The 13,452-nt window shown below is 46.9% G+C and overlaps 1 protein-coding gene across 2 annotated transcripts in view; it reads left to right on the top strand.

The window, feature by feature from the left end:
* The window catches only part of dnajb14 (DnaJ heat shock protein family (Hsp40) member B14), a 52,084-nt gene that overhangs the window by 16,321 nt on the left and 22,311 nt on the right, over positions 1-13,452 (top strand). For both annotated transcript variants that reach the window (XM_070872988.1, XM_070872983.1), the window contains exons 2-3: positions 3,253-3,439; positions 12,145-12,290. In XM_070872988.1, the coding sequence (XP_070729089.1) occupies positions 3,253-3,439; positions 12,145-12,290 (333 nt within the window). The remainder of the gene's footprint in view (positions 1-3,252; positions 3,440-12,144; positions 12,291-13,452) is intronic.

Below are 13,452 nucleotides of genomic sequence, written 5' to 3'. Positions count from 1 at the left end.
TGCCCCATATCCCTGAATACCTTTTGGTTAACCGAAATCTATCAGTCTCAGATTTAAAATTAACAATTGACCCAGCATCAATTGCCGTTTGCGGGAGAGAGTTCCAAACTTCTCCCACCCTCTGTGTGTAGAAATGTTTCCTAATTTCACTCCTGAAAGGTCTGGCTCTAATGTTTAGACCCTGCCCCAGAGGGATAGACAAGATAGAGGCAGAGAGGTTGTTTCCACTGGTCGGGGAGACTAGAACTAGGGGGCACAGCCTCAAAATACGGGGGAGCCAATTTAAAACCGAGTGGAGAAGGAATTTCTTCTCCCAGAGGGTTGTGAATCTGTGGAATTCTCTGCCCAAGGAAGCAGTTGAGGCTAGCTCATTGAATGTGTATTCAAGTCACAGATAGATAGATTTTTAACCAATAAGGGAATTAAGGGTTACGGGGAGAGGGCGGGTAAGTGGAGCTGAGTCCACGGCCAGATCAGCCATGATCTTGTTGAATGGCGGAGCAGGCTCGAGGGGCTAGATGGCCTACTCCAGTTCCTAATTCTTATGTTCTTATGTCCCAGACTCCCCAACCAGCGGGAAGAGTCTCTCTCTATCTACCCTCTCTGTTCCCCTTAATATCCTGAAAACTTCAATCAGATCGCTCCTTAACCTTCTAAATCCCAGGGAATACAGTTTGTGTAATCTCCCCTCGTAACTTAACCCTTGGAGTGCGGGTATCACTCTGGTAAACCCACGCTGCACTCCCTCCAAGGCCAATATACCCTCCCTAAGATGTGGTGCCCAGAACTGCTCAGTGCTCCAGGTGTGGGCTAACCAGGGAGGAAGATATCTGGAAGGAAGAATGGTCAGTTTGGGGCCTTGTGGGACGAAACATGGCAGTGTAGGGGCCCTTTTTTGTGAAGGGCCTCCTTTGACCGTGAATTCAAAGCAACTGTTGAATGAATAAATGGACCTTGAGGTGGAAATCTATTTCTCCTTCCATGTGGCTCTAAACCAGCTCACTGCAGGATCTTTGGCCTCTTTTTGCGCTCTGCGCGATAGCGAGGAGTGATCTGGATCAGAGTGCCTGTGTGCTGTATCAATCGGGGAATTGTGCTTCTTCCATAGTCCTTGAGCTGTTGAATTCAAGTGGAATGGTTGCGGTGCCCTTGGCACTGAATTGTTCAATGTGACAGGCACAGTTATTCATGTTGGCGGTTCTGGCAGTGAGCACTTTGTTGCTTTTGCACAAAAAGTATAACTGGCTTTGAGCCATTCTCCAGCCTACCAGATTCGACATGGCCAAAACAGTCTTCAATAATGTGTGAAATATTCCAAAAGTCGAAAGTAGCTTTTGGTGAAAAAGAAAGAATTGCACCTTTCACAACCACCGGACGTCCCAAAGCGCTTTACAGCTAATTTGCGCACAGAAAGCTCCCACAAACAGCAATGTGATAAAATCAGATTATCTGGTTATCGTTATGTTGATTTGAGGGATGAATTTTTGGCCCCAGGGCACTGGAGATAACTCCCATGCTCTTCGAAATAGTGCCATGGGATCTGTTATGCTCCCCAGAGAGAGCAGTCGGGGCCTCGGTTTAATGTATCATCCGAAAGACGGCACCTCCGACAGTGTGGCACTCCCTCAGCACTGCAGGGAGTGTCAGCCTGGATTTTCGTGCTCGAGTCTCTGGCGTGGGACTTGAACGTGGGTTCTGACTCGGGAGAGCCACTGGCTGATGCAACTTCTTTCTGAATAACCCATCGCTGCTAGGGTTATTGAAGACCTGGATGGGTGAGGGTCTCCAATGTGGAGAGGATGTCTCCAAACCCAAGGCAGGAATGGAATCCCTCGTCGAATGTCAGCTTGGCTCAGTAAGTAGCACTCTTGCCTCGGAGTCAAAAGATTGTGGTTTTCCACCCCACTCTAGGACCTGAGTGCATAATCCAGACTGTCTGGTGACCAGTGTTTCCCTCTGGGGGAGTGCTGCACTGTCACAGGTGCCATCTAATCCTGAGCTGTGTAAACCGAGTACACCAGCAAAGAAGTTACGCTAAACCTTTTTTAGACATCGCTGGGGAGGCCTGAGCTGGAGTATGGTGGCCAGTTCTGGGCATCGCATTATAGGAAGGATATTGAGGCCATAGCGGGGGTGCAGAGAATGGTTCCGGGATGAGGGACTTTGGCGGTGAAGGAAATCAGGGATGTGCTTTTCCTCTTTCCATTGCAGACCTACCTTACCCTCTGACCCTGCGACCCCCACAATTACCTGAGCTATTCACACCACCTCAGCATCTCAAACATTTTTAATTTCTTCTATTTTGCTGATGCTTTTCATCTCGAGTTAATGCAGTAATGTGTGCACCTGTGAGTATGCTCACAGGTTTGTAGAGCTATTGTGACACCGGAGAGACTGGAGTGCATTATTACCCCCAGCAACCAAATTTTAATTTGATTTTGTATGTTTTAAAGTTTAATTTGTTTTATTGCTGGGTTTTAGTGTCTCCCTCCCCCTTTTAGCCAGGGGGCACTTGTATAATTTGTGGTTTTAGTGCCCAAAAAAAGGGCACTTGAAAACTGTTTGGAGTTTTAGCCCCCACTTTTTAATCAGGGGGCACTTGATTTAATTGTTTGTTTTGTCTTCAACTAAAAAAAGTTGTAGAGCTGTTGCATTGAGTGGCTTAGTCAGTCACATGATGTTCATAAGACTCACTAAAACCCCAGCCAGTTGGGTCTAGCTCATCAATGATGAGGTATGCAGTTGTGAGCCCGGTGGATGAACTGGTAATGTGTAGTGTGATAATAAACCAACTCGTTCTTAATAGCAAAGGTTTAACAATGTGTTGCTATAAATTCTTAAGTAAAGAACCCATGAAGCAAATACACTACAGGTACCATTTCTGTCATTTTATATATGTGTGTGTATATGTGAGGTCCTGAGGTGGTGAAAGGTGTTATATAAATGCAAGGTCTGTCTGGTCTGGTCGGTCCTGTATGTCTGTTCTCTCTGTCTCTGTCTCTGTTCTCTCTATGCTCGTTTGCTCTCTGTGACTCAGCAGGAAGCTGGGAGTGTTGAGAATGGTGTTGATATTGGCAGTAGTGTAGGTGCTGATTGGGTATTGCCGTGCTCTGGGGCTATTGCATTATCATGGAAAGTGCTGGGTAGTTGGGGGAAAAGCTGCTGTTGCCCAGGCAGAGTCGGAGAGCTGTCTATTCCCCTGTCGATGTGGCTCATTTTTTTTTCTCCCCTCTTTCTTTCTTTCTCTTTTAGCATTAATAGACACAATCACCAGAAACGGGAGTGCGGCGGGTAGCGCTGGACATCGTGGCGAATCGGGTAAGCCGTACCACAGGAAGTCTGCGAGCAGCGCCGCTGAGAATGGGGCCACGGCGGACAAGGAGAACCGGGCGGATTCAGCAAAAGTCTACACCAACGAGCAGCTGGAAGGAGTCCAGAGGTATTGGGGGGGGGGGGAGTTGAAGCCAGGATCATTGAATGGAGGAGTAGGCTCGAGGGGCCAAATGGCCGACTCCTGTTCCTATTTCTTACGTTCTTATGTAAATCAGAAGGCAAGTAAAGAAAGTCCTTTGCTTATAATTCGGGGTTGGCTGTTGCCAGCATTTTCCCTGCTTCGAGTCGGCTGGAGTTCACCGATGGGATGATCTGGCTTGTTACCAAGAAAGAAGGGCTGGTCTGTGTCTAGACTCCCAAGCCCCATTGATTGAACCAACAAGAACAATGACTCTACTATCGACTATAAATGATGGAACTATGATTTAATTTTTTTCAACTTAAGTGGCGTGTTAAAATCTTGTTTTGAATTCGCCTTTAAAGAAATAACGAAGAAATCTGCATTTCTATAACCGTTTGGCTGTGAAGCGCTTTGAGAATTTTTTTCCAATGAAGTACTTTTGATTTGAAGTGTGGTCATAGAAACATAGCAAATATGTGCCGGAGCGGGGCTGGAGGAGATTAGAGATAGGGAGGGGTGAGAGCCATGGAGGGATTTGCAAACCAGCATGAGAATTTTGAAATCTCATCACTCCCTCAGCACTGCACTGGAAGTGTCCGCCTGAATTATGTGCTCAAAGTGAAACACAGCTTGAGCGGTTTATAACGGACTGGCTTGTACACGCTTGCTTGTTCCCACCCACTCTCCTCTTTTAAAAAAATATTTTGAGTAGCTGTCTCTGGTTTTTAGGCCTTGTGATGAGGTCAATGCTGGGATCATTTGGTGTGTCACAAACTTGGTGACATATTTGACCCTGCAATGAGCTTCTGGCCACATATCTGCAGCATAACTAAAACCGTCTATTTCCACCTCCGTAACATCACCCGTCTCCGCCTTTGCCTCAGCTGATGAAAACCTCATCCGTGCCTTTCTTACCTCCAGACTTAACTGTTCCAGCGCACTCCTGGCTGGCCTCCCACATTCTATTCTACGTAAACTTGAGGTGATCCACACTTCGACTGCCCGTGTCCTAACTCGCACCAAGTCCTGCTCATCCATCACCCCCTGTGCTCACTGACCTACATTGGCTCTCAGTTAAGCAACGCCTCGATTTCCAAATTCTTATTCTTGTTTACAAATCCGTCCATGGCCCTCGCCCCTCCCTATCTCTAATCTCCTCCAGCCCCAAACCCACCCCCCGCCCCCGAGATGTCTGCACTCCTCTAATTCTGCCCTCTTGAGCATCCCTGATTATAATCGCTCAACCATTGGTGGCCGTGCCTTCAGCTGCCTGGGCCCCAAGCTCTGGAACTCCCTCCCTAAACCCCTCCGCCTCTCTACCTCTCGTTCCTCCTTCAAGACGCTCCTTAAAACCGACCTCTTTGACCGAGCTTTTGGTCATCTGCTGTAATTTTTTATTTGGCTCGGTGTCTTTATAACAGCGCCGTGGGATGTTTTACTGCATTAAAGGTGCTATATAAATACAAGTTGTTGTGGTTAAGTGCATAGCCAGGCTGAGACCACAGCTGATACCCCCCCCCCCCCCCCCCCCCCCCCCCAGTAAGTTTCAGTCTGCATTGCTGTGCTTCTGAACTCTGTGTTTGGAGGATCTGCCTGCTGATGGAGTGAGATGAAGATGGCGGGGAGGAGGCTCATGTGGAGCACAGACCAGTTGGGCCGAAGGGCCCGTTTCTAGGCTGTAAATTCCGTTGTAATTCAACGATCAGCCAAGTGACTGCAATGAAGGTAATTCTCCTCACACTGCAGCTAATCTCATAGAATCACAGAACGGTTACAGCACTGATGGAGGCCATTCGGCCTGTCGAGCCCGTGCCGGCTCTCTGCAAGAGCACCTCAGCCAGTCCCACTCCCCCGCCCTCTCCCTGTAGCCCTGCAAAATTTTTTACCTTCAGGTACTGATCCAACTCCCTTTTTGAAAGCCGCGATTGAGTCTGCCTCCACCACCCTCTCAGGCAGCGCATTCCAGATCCTAACCACTCGCTGCGTAAAAAGGTTTTCCCTCGTGTCGCCTTTGGTTCTTCTGCCAATCGCCTTAAATCTGTGTCCTCTGGTTCCCGACCCTTCCGCCAATGGGAACAGTTTCTCTCGATCTACTCTGTCCAGACCCCTCATGATTTTGAACACCTCGATCAAATCTCCTCTCAACCTTCTCTGCTCCAAGGAGAACAACCCCAGCTTCTCCAGTCCATCCACGCCACTGAAATCCCTCATCCCTGGAACCATTCTCGTAAATCTCTTCTGCTCCCTCTCCAAGGCCTTCATGTTGTGACCCACGATTGCAGCACGTAAGCAAGGTCAGTCAGAGGCTGTGCTGCTGAAGAGTTTAGGAATCATTCTTGTAAATCTCATAGTTTAAAAAACCTGTCCCATGCTTTGAAATAGATTAAGTTGCGTAAAGTATCCACAGGCTCCATTGGAACCAATAGATCTCCATCGACAATCCGTCACTTTGGTTTTGAGTTCCAGTTTAAAGCCATTATTGATCGCAGTCTACTCTCATTAACTGCTGAATTTGAATTTTTTTTCTTCCTGCACCTCCCTATCTCTTGTAATCTGCTACATTGCTCGGAGACCTCTGTGCTCCTCCAATTCTGGCCTCTTGCACATCCCCGATTTATAATCGCTCCACCATTGGCGGCCTTGTCTTCAGCCGCCTGGGCCCCAAGCTCTGGGATTCCTGCCCTAACCTCTCCGCCTCTCTCTCTCCCTCCTTCAAGAGGCTCCATAAAACCTACCTCTTTGACCAAGCTTTTGGTCTCCTGTGCTGATATCTCCTTATGTGGCTCGGTGTCAAATTTTGAATGATTACGTTCCTATGAAGTGCCTTGTGGACGTCTTTAAACAACATTAAAGGTGCTATATAATGCAGATGGTTGTCAGTGCTGAAACATGGGAATTGTTGTTCTGCCCAAGGCCTGTCGATTGTTTCCCAGGGACTTGGAAGTGGGAACTTTGTAATGTTTACTATTGGGTTTACCACCTGTGACCGGGACTGTGGCTGTTCAGCCACTTGAGGACTCATATTTTAAGAGTGGAAGCAAGTCTTCCTCGATTTCGAGAGACTGCCTATGATGATGATGAGTTGCTACCTTGGTGAACTTTTCCTTTAGGGGTTATAATTGTAGGCTACCTATCATGGTGGAAATGACAACAACAGTATAACAATTGAACAGTCTGTACTGTTACTTTAGTCGGCATCGCTCTTTTGCTATTAATACAAAGTAGTTTATAGGTTTAGAAATAAAAACAAAGTGCTGCAAATGTTCAGCAGGTCAGGCAGCATCTGAGAAGAGAAACGGTCCCGGTCAATGACCTGTCGTCAGAACTGGAAAAAGTTGGAGATGTAATGGGTTTTAAAAGAAAGACTTGCATTTATATAGCGCCTTTCACAAGCTCAGGACGTCCCAAAGCCAGTGAAGCACTTTTTTGGAGTGTAGTCAGTCTAGACTTAACTTGTCCCATTATTATCTCCTTTTGCCTTGCACCACCATCCCTTTTATCATTCAATCTGAAGATCCAGGATAATGGACACAAAGTGACCCTGTAAGGGACTGATGAGACGGAGGAGGGTAATGCCTCCTTGAGTCTATTTTGCCATTCTAGGGGAGTGTCGCTTTAGATGGAGGAAGACGGCAGTAGCTGTGTTCTCGGTCTGGATGCAGCAAATATGTATATGAAAAGGCCACCAGGCCAATCAATGCTCTCACTATCGGTTAAACCCTGCAATCCTGTCTACACTACCCTCCACAGTTGCTACTAATGCTAACTCCTGGGATGGAGCAAAAACGTGTTGCCAATTTTAGGAAAGACTCTGGGGAAATTTATCTCCATCTCCCTAAGGCAATCCAGCAACCTCCAGGAGGCCACTGTTGGCTACGATGCTGCTGTCATTTACAACTCTAGACCCGTCTTTTGTTTCTTTACTTGTCCCATTAGCGTCTCCTTTTGCCTCGCACCATCACTCCTTTTGTCATTTAATCTCTCCACCTTTATCATAGACCTTCCCTTTTGTTCTTTCCTTTCCTCCCTCCCCCTTCCCCTGCCTCTGTACTTGCTTAAAATAGACACCCCAAGTCGCTGGAGAAATACCACCAATGATGCCTCCGCAAGATCCTGCAAATCCCCTGGGAGGACAGACTCACCAACATTAGCGTCCTCGACCAGGCCACACTTGATCAGCTCCGCTGGGCAGACCACATTGTCTGCATGCCAGACACGAGACTCCCAAAGCAATCGCTCTACTCGGAACTCCTTCACGGCAAACGAGCCAAAGGTGGGCAGAGGAAACGTTACAAGGACACCCTCAAAGCCTCCCTGATAAAGTGCGACATCCCCACTGAAACCTGGGAGTCCCTGGCCAAAGACTGCCCTAAGTGGAGGAAGAGCATCCGGGAGGGCGCTGAGCACCTCGAGTCTCGTCGCCGAGAGCATGTGGAAACCAAGCATGTGGAAACCAAGCGCAGGCAGTGGAAGGAGCATGCGGAAAACCAGATTCTCCATCGTCCCTTTATCTCAACGATTATCTGCCCCACCTGTGACCGGGACTGTGGCTCTTGTATTGGACTGTTCAGTCACCAAAGAACTCACTTCAGGAGTGGAGTGTTACAGAATGTATGTTACAGAACCTACAAGGGAGCAAGCTATCTTAGATCTGGTCCTGTGTAATGAGACAGGAATAATAAACTATCTCCGAGTAAAAGATCCTCTCGGAATGAGTGATCACAGTATGGTTGAATTTATAATACAGATTGAGGGTGAGGAAGTACTGTCCCAAATGAGCGTACTATGCTTAAACAAAGGGGACTACAGTGGGATGAGGGCAGAGTTGGTTAAAGTAGAATGGAAACACAGACTAAACAGTGGCACAATTGAGGAACAGTGGAGGACTTTTAAGGAGCTCTTTCATAGTGCTCAACAAAAATATATTCCAGTGAAAAAGAAGGGCGGTAAGAGAAGGGATAACCAGCCGTGGATAACCAAGGAAATAAAGGAGAGTATCAAATCAAAGACCAATGCGTATAAGGTGGCCAAGGTTAGTGGGAAACTAGCAGATTGGGAAAATTTTAAACAACAGCAAAGAATGACTAAGAAAGCAATAAAGAAAGGAAAGATATATTACGAAGGTAAACTTGCGCAAAACATAAAAACAGATCGTTAAAAGCTTTTACCGATATATAAAATGGAAAAGAATGACTAAAGTAAATGTTGGTCTCTTAGAAGATGAGAAGGGGGATTTAATAATAGGAAATGTGGAAATGGCTGAGGCCTTAAATGATTATTTTGCTTCGGTCTTCAGTGGAAGACACAAACCATGCCAAAAATTGCTGGTCACAGGAATGTGGGAAGGGAGGACCTTGAGACAATCACTATCACTAGGGGGGGTAGTGTTGGACAGGCTAATGGGACTCAAGATAGACAAGTCCCCTGGTCCTGATGAAATGCATCCCAGGGTATTAAAAGAGAAGGTGGAAGTTATAGCAGATGCCTTCGTTATAATCTACCAAAATTCTCTGGACTCTGGGGAGGTACCAGCGGATTGGAAAGCAGCTAATGTAATGCCTCTGTTTTTAAAAAAAGGGGGCAGACAAAAGGCAGGTAATTATAGGCCGGTTAGTTTAACATCTGTAGTGGGGAAAATGCTTGAAGCTATCATTAAGGAAGAAATAGCGGGACATCTAGATAGGAATAGTGCACTCAAGCAGACGCAACATGGATTCATGAAGGGGAAATCATGTTTAACTAATTTACTTGAATTCTTTGAGGATATAACGAGCATGGTGGATAGAGGTGTACCGATGGATGTGGTGTATTTAGATTTCCAAAAGGCATTCGATAAGGTGCCACACAAATGGTTACTGCAGAAGATAAAGGTACGAGGAGTCAGAGGAAATGTATTAGCATGGATAGAGAATTGGCTGGCTAACAGAAAGCAGAGAGTCGGGATAAATGGGTCCTTTTCGGGTTGGAAATCGATGGTTCGTGGTGTGCCACAGGGATCGGTGCTGGGACCACAACTGTTTACAATATACATAGATGACCTGGAAGAGGGGACAGAGTGTAGTGTAACAAAATTTGCAGATGACACAAAGATTAGTGGGAAAGCGGGTTGTGTAGAGGACACAGAGGCTGCAAAGAGATTTAGATAGGTTAAGCAAATGGGCTAAGGTTTGGCAGATGGAATACAATGTCGGAAAGTGTGAGGTCATCCACCTTGGGGGGGAAAAAAAACAGTAAAAGGGAATATTATTTGAATGGGGAGAAATTACAACATGCTGAGGTGCAGAGGGACCTGGGGGTCCTTGTGCATGAATCCCAAAAAGTTAGTTTGCAGGTGCAACAGGTAATCAGGAAGGCGAATGGAATGTTGGTCTTCATTGCGAGAGGGATGGAGTACAAAAGCAGGGAGGTCCTGTTGCAACTGTATCGGGTATTGGTGAGGCCGTACCTGGAGTACTGCGTGCAGTTTTGATCACCTTACTTAAGGAAGGATATACTAGCCTTGGAGGGGGTACAGAGACGATTCACTAGGCTGATTCCGGAGATGAGGCGGTTACCTTATGATGATAGATTGAGTAGACTGGGTCTTTATTCGTTGGAGTTCAGAAGGATGAGGGGTGATCTTATCGAAACCTTTTAAAATAATGAAAGGGATAGAGAAGATAGAGGCAGCGAGGTTGTTTCCACTGGTTGGGGAGACTAGAACTAGGGGGCACAGCCTTAAAATACGGGGGAGCCAATTTAAAACCGAGTTGAGAAGGAATTTCTTCTCCCAGAGGGTTGTGAATCTGTGGAATTCTCTGCCCAAGGAAGCAGTTGAGGCTAGCTCATTGAATGTATTCAAATCACAGATAGATAGATTTTTAACCAATAAGGGAATTAAGGGTTATGGGGAGCGGGCGGGTAAGTGGAGCTGAGTCCACGGCCAGATCAGCCATGATCTCGTTGAATGGTGGAGCAGGCTCGAGGGGCTAGATGTCCTACTCCTGTTCCTAATTCTTATATTCTTATGGAAGCAAGTCTTCCTCAATTCCGAGGGACTGATGATGATGATGATGATGACAACTTGCTTAAAACCTGTTCCATCCCTAACTCTTTCCAGCTCTGATGAAAGGCCATCGAGCTTAAACATTATCTCTGTTTCTCTCTCCACAGATGCTGCCTGACCTGCTGAGTATTTTCTGATTTTATTTCTAAACCTATAACTAACCAACATACCACCTCCTCCTTTTGGCCCTGATTATGTGCAGTGTTTTTACAGACCTAAAATAATCCATTTTTATCCACTGGGCCTGTCACAGATCATCTAAGAGTGGTGAACCTGTGGAATTCTCTACCACAGAAAGTTGTTGAGGCCAATTCACTAAATATATTCAAAAAGGAGTTAGATGTAGTCCTTACTACTCGGGGGATCAAGGGTTATGGCGAGAAAGCAGGAATGGGGTACTGAAGTTGCATGTTCAGCCATGAACTCATTGAATGGCAGTGCAGGCTCGAAGGGCCGAATGGCCTACTGCACCTATTTTCTATGTTTCTAATCACCTCCGTTTGCCAAAAATCTAACTCCCACTCTCGTGAAGCCTGCGCTCTAGCACCTAGAAGGACAAGAGCAGCAGGCGCATGGGAACACCACCACCTCCACGTTCCCCTCCAAGTTGCACACCATCCTGACTTGGAAATATATCGGCCGTTCCCTCATCGTCGATGGATCAAAATCCTGGAACTCCCTCTCTAACAGCACTGTGGGAGCACCTTCACCACACGGACTGCAGCGGTTCAAGAAGGCGGCTCACCACCACCTTCTCGAGGGCAATTGGGGATGGGCAATAAATGCCAGCCTTGCCAGAGACGCCCACATCCCAGGAATTAATTTTTTTTTTTTTTAAATGTATAACTTCCATTTCCATTGCAGGACTTCCCCCTGGATGAAGAAGTTTGAGCTTTTTGCATCTTAAACTTTTTGTTAACACTTTTTTTTGGTAATTGAAGATGCAAGTCTCTCACGTTTCCAGTGTTAGAGCTTCCTTGATCAGTGGTCCCAGAACAGTCCATTCTTTCAGCTGGACAATCTTGTGTTATTTTCAATTGCTTAAATTTGGGGTGCTTGATGTGCAGGGTGAGTTATCCCAATTCTCTTTTTTATGTTTGTACCTGGGATGTGGGCCTCGCTGGCAAGGCTGGCATTTATTGCCCATTCCTAATTGCCCCTCGAAGGTGGTGGTGAGCTGCCTTCTTGAACCGCTGCAGTCCGTGTGGTGAAGGTGCTCCCACAGTGCTGTTAGGGAGGGAGTTCCAGGATTGTTACCCAGCGACGATGAAGGAACGGCCGATATATTTCCAAGTCAGGATGGTGTGTGACTGGGAAGGGAACGTGGAGGTGGTGGTGTTCCCATGCGCCTGCTGCCCTTGTCCTTCTAGGTGGTAGAGGTCGCGGGTTTGGGAGGTGCTGCTGAAGGCTTTGCTAATTGTTATTTTCTGTTTATTATCCAAACTTTTATAAATGTCTCACTCTTGAAGGAGAAAGCAGCCTTAATTCTGTTTGTTGAATAAGTACCATTGGGGGGGGAAAAAGTACCACTTTTAAGAGCATGGTTGCTGTGATTGCACTCTGGGATTGATTATATTAATAACTTTAAACGAACTCCCTGCTGGTTGAGAGGCTGAATGTATTGAATGCTCTAATCTCTCTACAGGATAAAGAGATGTAAAGATTACTATGAGATTCTGGGGACCAGTAAAGATGCATCTGATGAGGATCTAAAGAAAGCTTACCGCAAACTGGCGTTGAAGTTTCACCCGGATAAAAACCATGCTCCTGGAGCAACTGAGGCCTTTAAAGGTGAGCTTGGACCCTTTGCATCGGGCTTTACTTCATCCATGTACCATTGGCTGCTTCTCATACTGTGCATACGTCCGAACAACAATCAAAGCATACAAGCTGGAGTATTGTGTCCAATTCTGGGCACCACACTTTAGGAAGGATGTGAAGACCTTGGAGTGGGTGCAGAGGAGATTTACTAAAATGGTTCCAGGGATGAGGGAATACAGTAACCTGGATCGACTGGAGAAGCTGTAGTTTTTCTCCTTGGAGCAGAGAAGACCAAGAGGAGATTTGATGGAGGTGTTTAAAATCACGAAGGGTTTACATAGAGTAAGTAAAGGGATACTGTTCCCATTGGTGGAAGGGTCGATAACCAGAGGGCACAGATTTAAGGTGATTGACAAAAGAACCAGAGGCGACATGAGGAAAAACTTTTTAATGCAGCAAGTGGTTAGGATTTGAAGCACGCTTCCGGAGAGGGTGGTGGAGCCAGATTCAATAGTAGTAGCCTTCAACGGGGGATTGGATAAATACTTGGAGAAAAGAGAGTGGGGGCGGGGGGACTAACTGGATCGCTCAGAGAGAGTCAGCACAGACACGATGGGCCGAATAGCCACCCACTGTGCAGTACGATTCAATGGAGGCGGTGTTGAACCTCGTCATCGATGTCTGCCCTTGTATCCCCAGCATCGAAGCACTGACCACACTCGATCAGCTCCGCTGGGCAGGCCACATTGTCCGCATGCCCCAGACACGAGACTCCCAAAGCAAGCGCTTCACTCAGAACTCCTACACCGCAAGCGAGCCCCAGGTGGGCAGAGGAAATGTTTCAAGGACACCATCAAAGCCTCCCTGATAAAGTGCAACATCCCCACTGACACCTGGGAGTCCCTGGCCAAAGACCGCCCTAAGTGGAAGAAGTGCATCCGGGAGGGCGCTGAGCACCTCGAGTCTCGTCGCCGAGAGCATGCAGAAACCAAGCGCAGGCAGCGGAAGGAGCGTGCGGCAAACCAGTCCCACCCTCCCCTTCCCTCAACCACTGTCTGTCCCACCTGTGACAGGGACTGTAATTCCTGTATTGGACTGTACAGTCATCTGAGAACTCTGAGTGGAAGCAAGTCTGTCTTGATTTCAAGGGACTGCCTATGATGATTATTCTATGATTCTAGGTTCTGATGGT

Source organism: Pristiophorus japonicus, chromosome 2 (genome assembly GCF_044704955.1).
Source record: "Pristiophorus japonicus isolate sPriJap1 chromosome 2, sPriJap1.hap1, whole genome shotgun sequence".
NCBI lineage: Eukaryota > Metazoa > Chordata > Chondrichthyes > Pristiophoridae > Pristiophorus > Pristiophorus japonicus.
The sequence above is the reverse complement of the archived record's forward strand: the minus strand, read 5'-3'. Positions and strand labels throughout refer to the sequence as shown.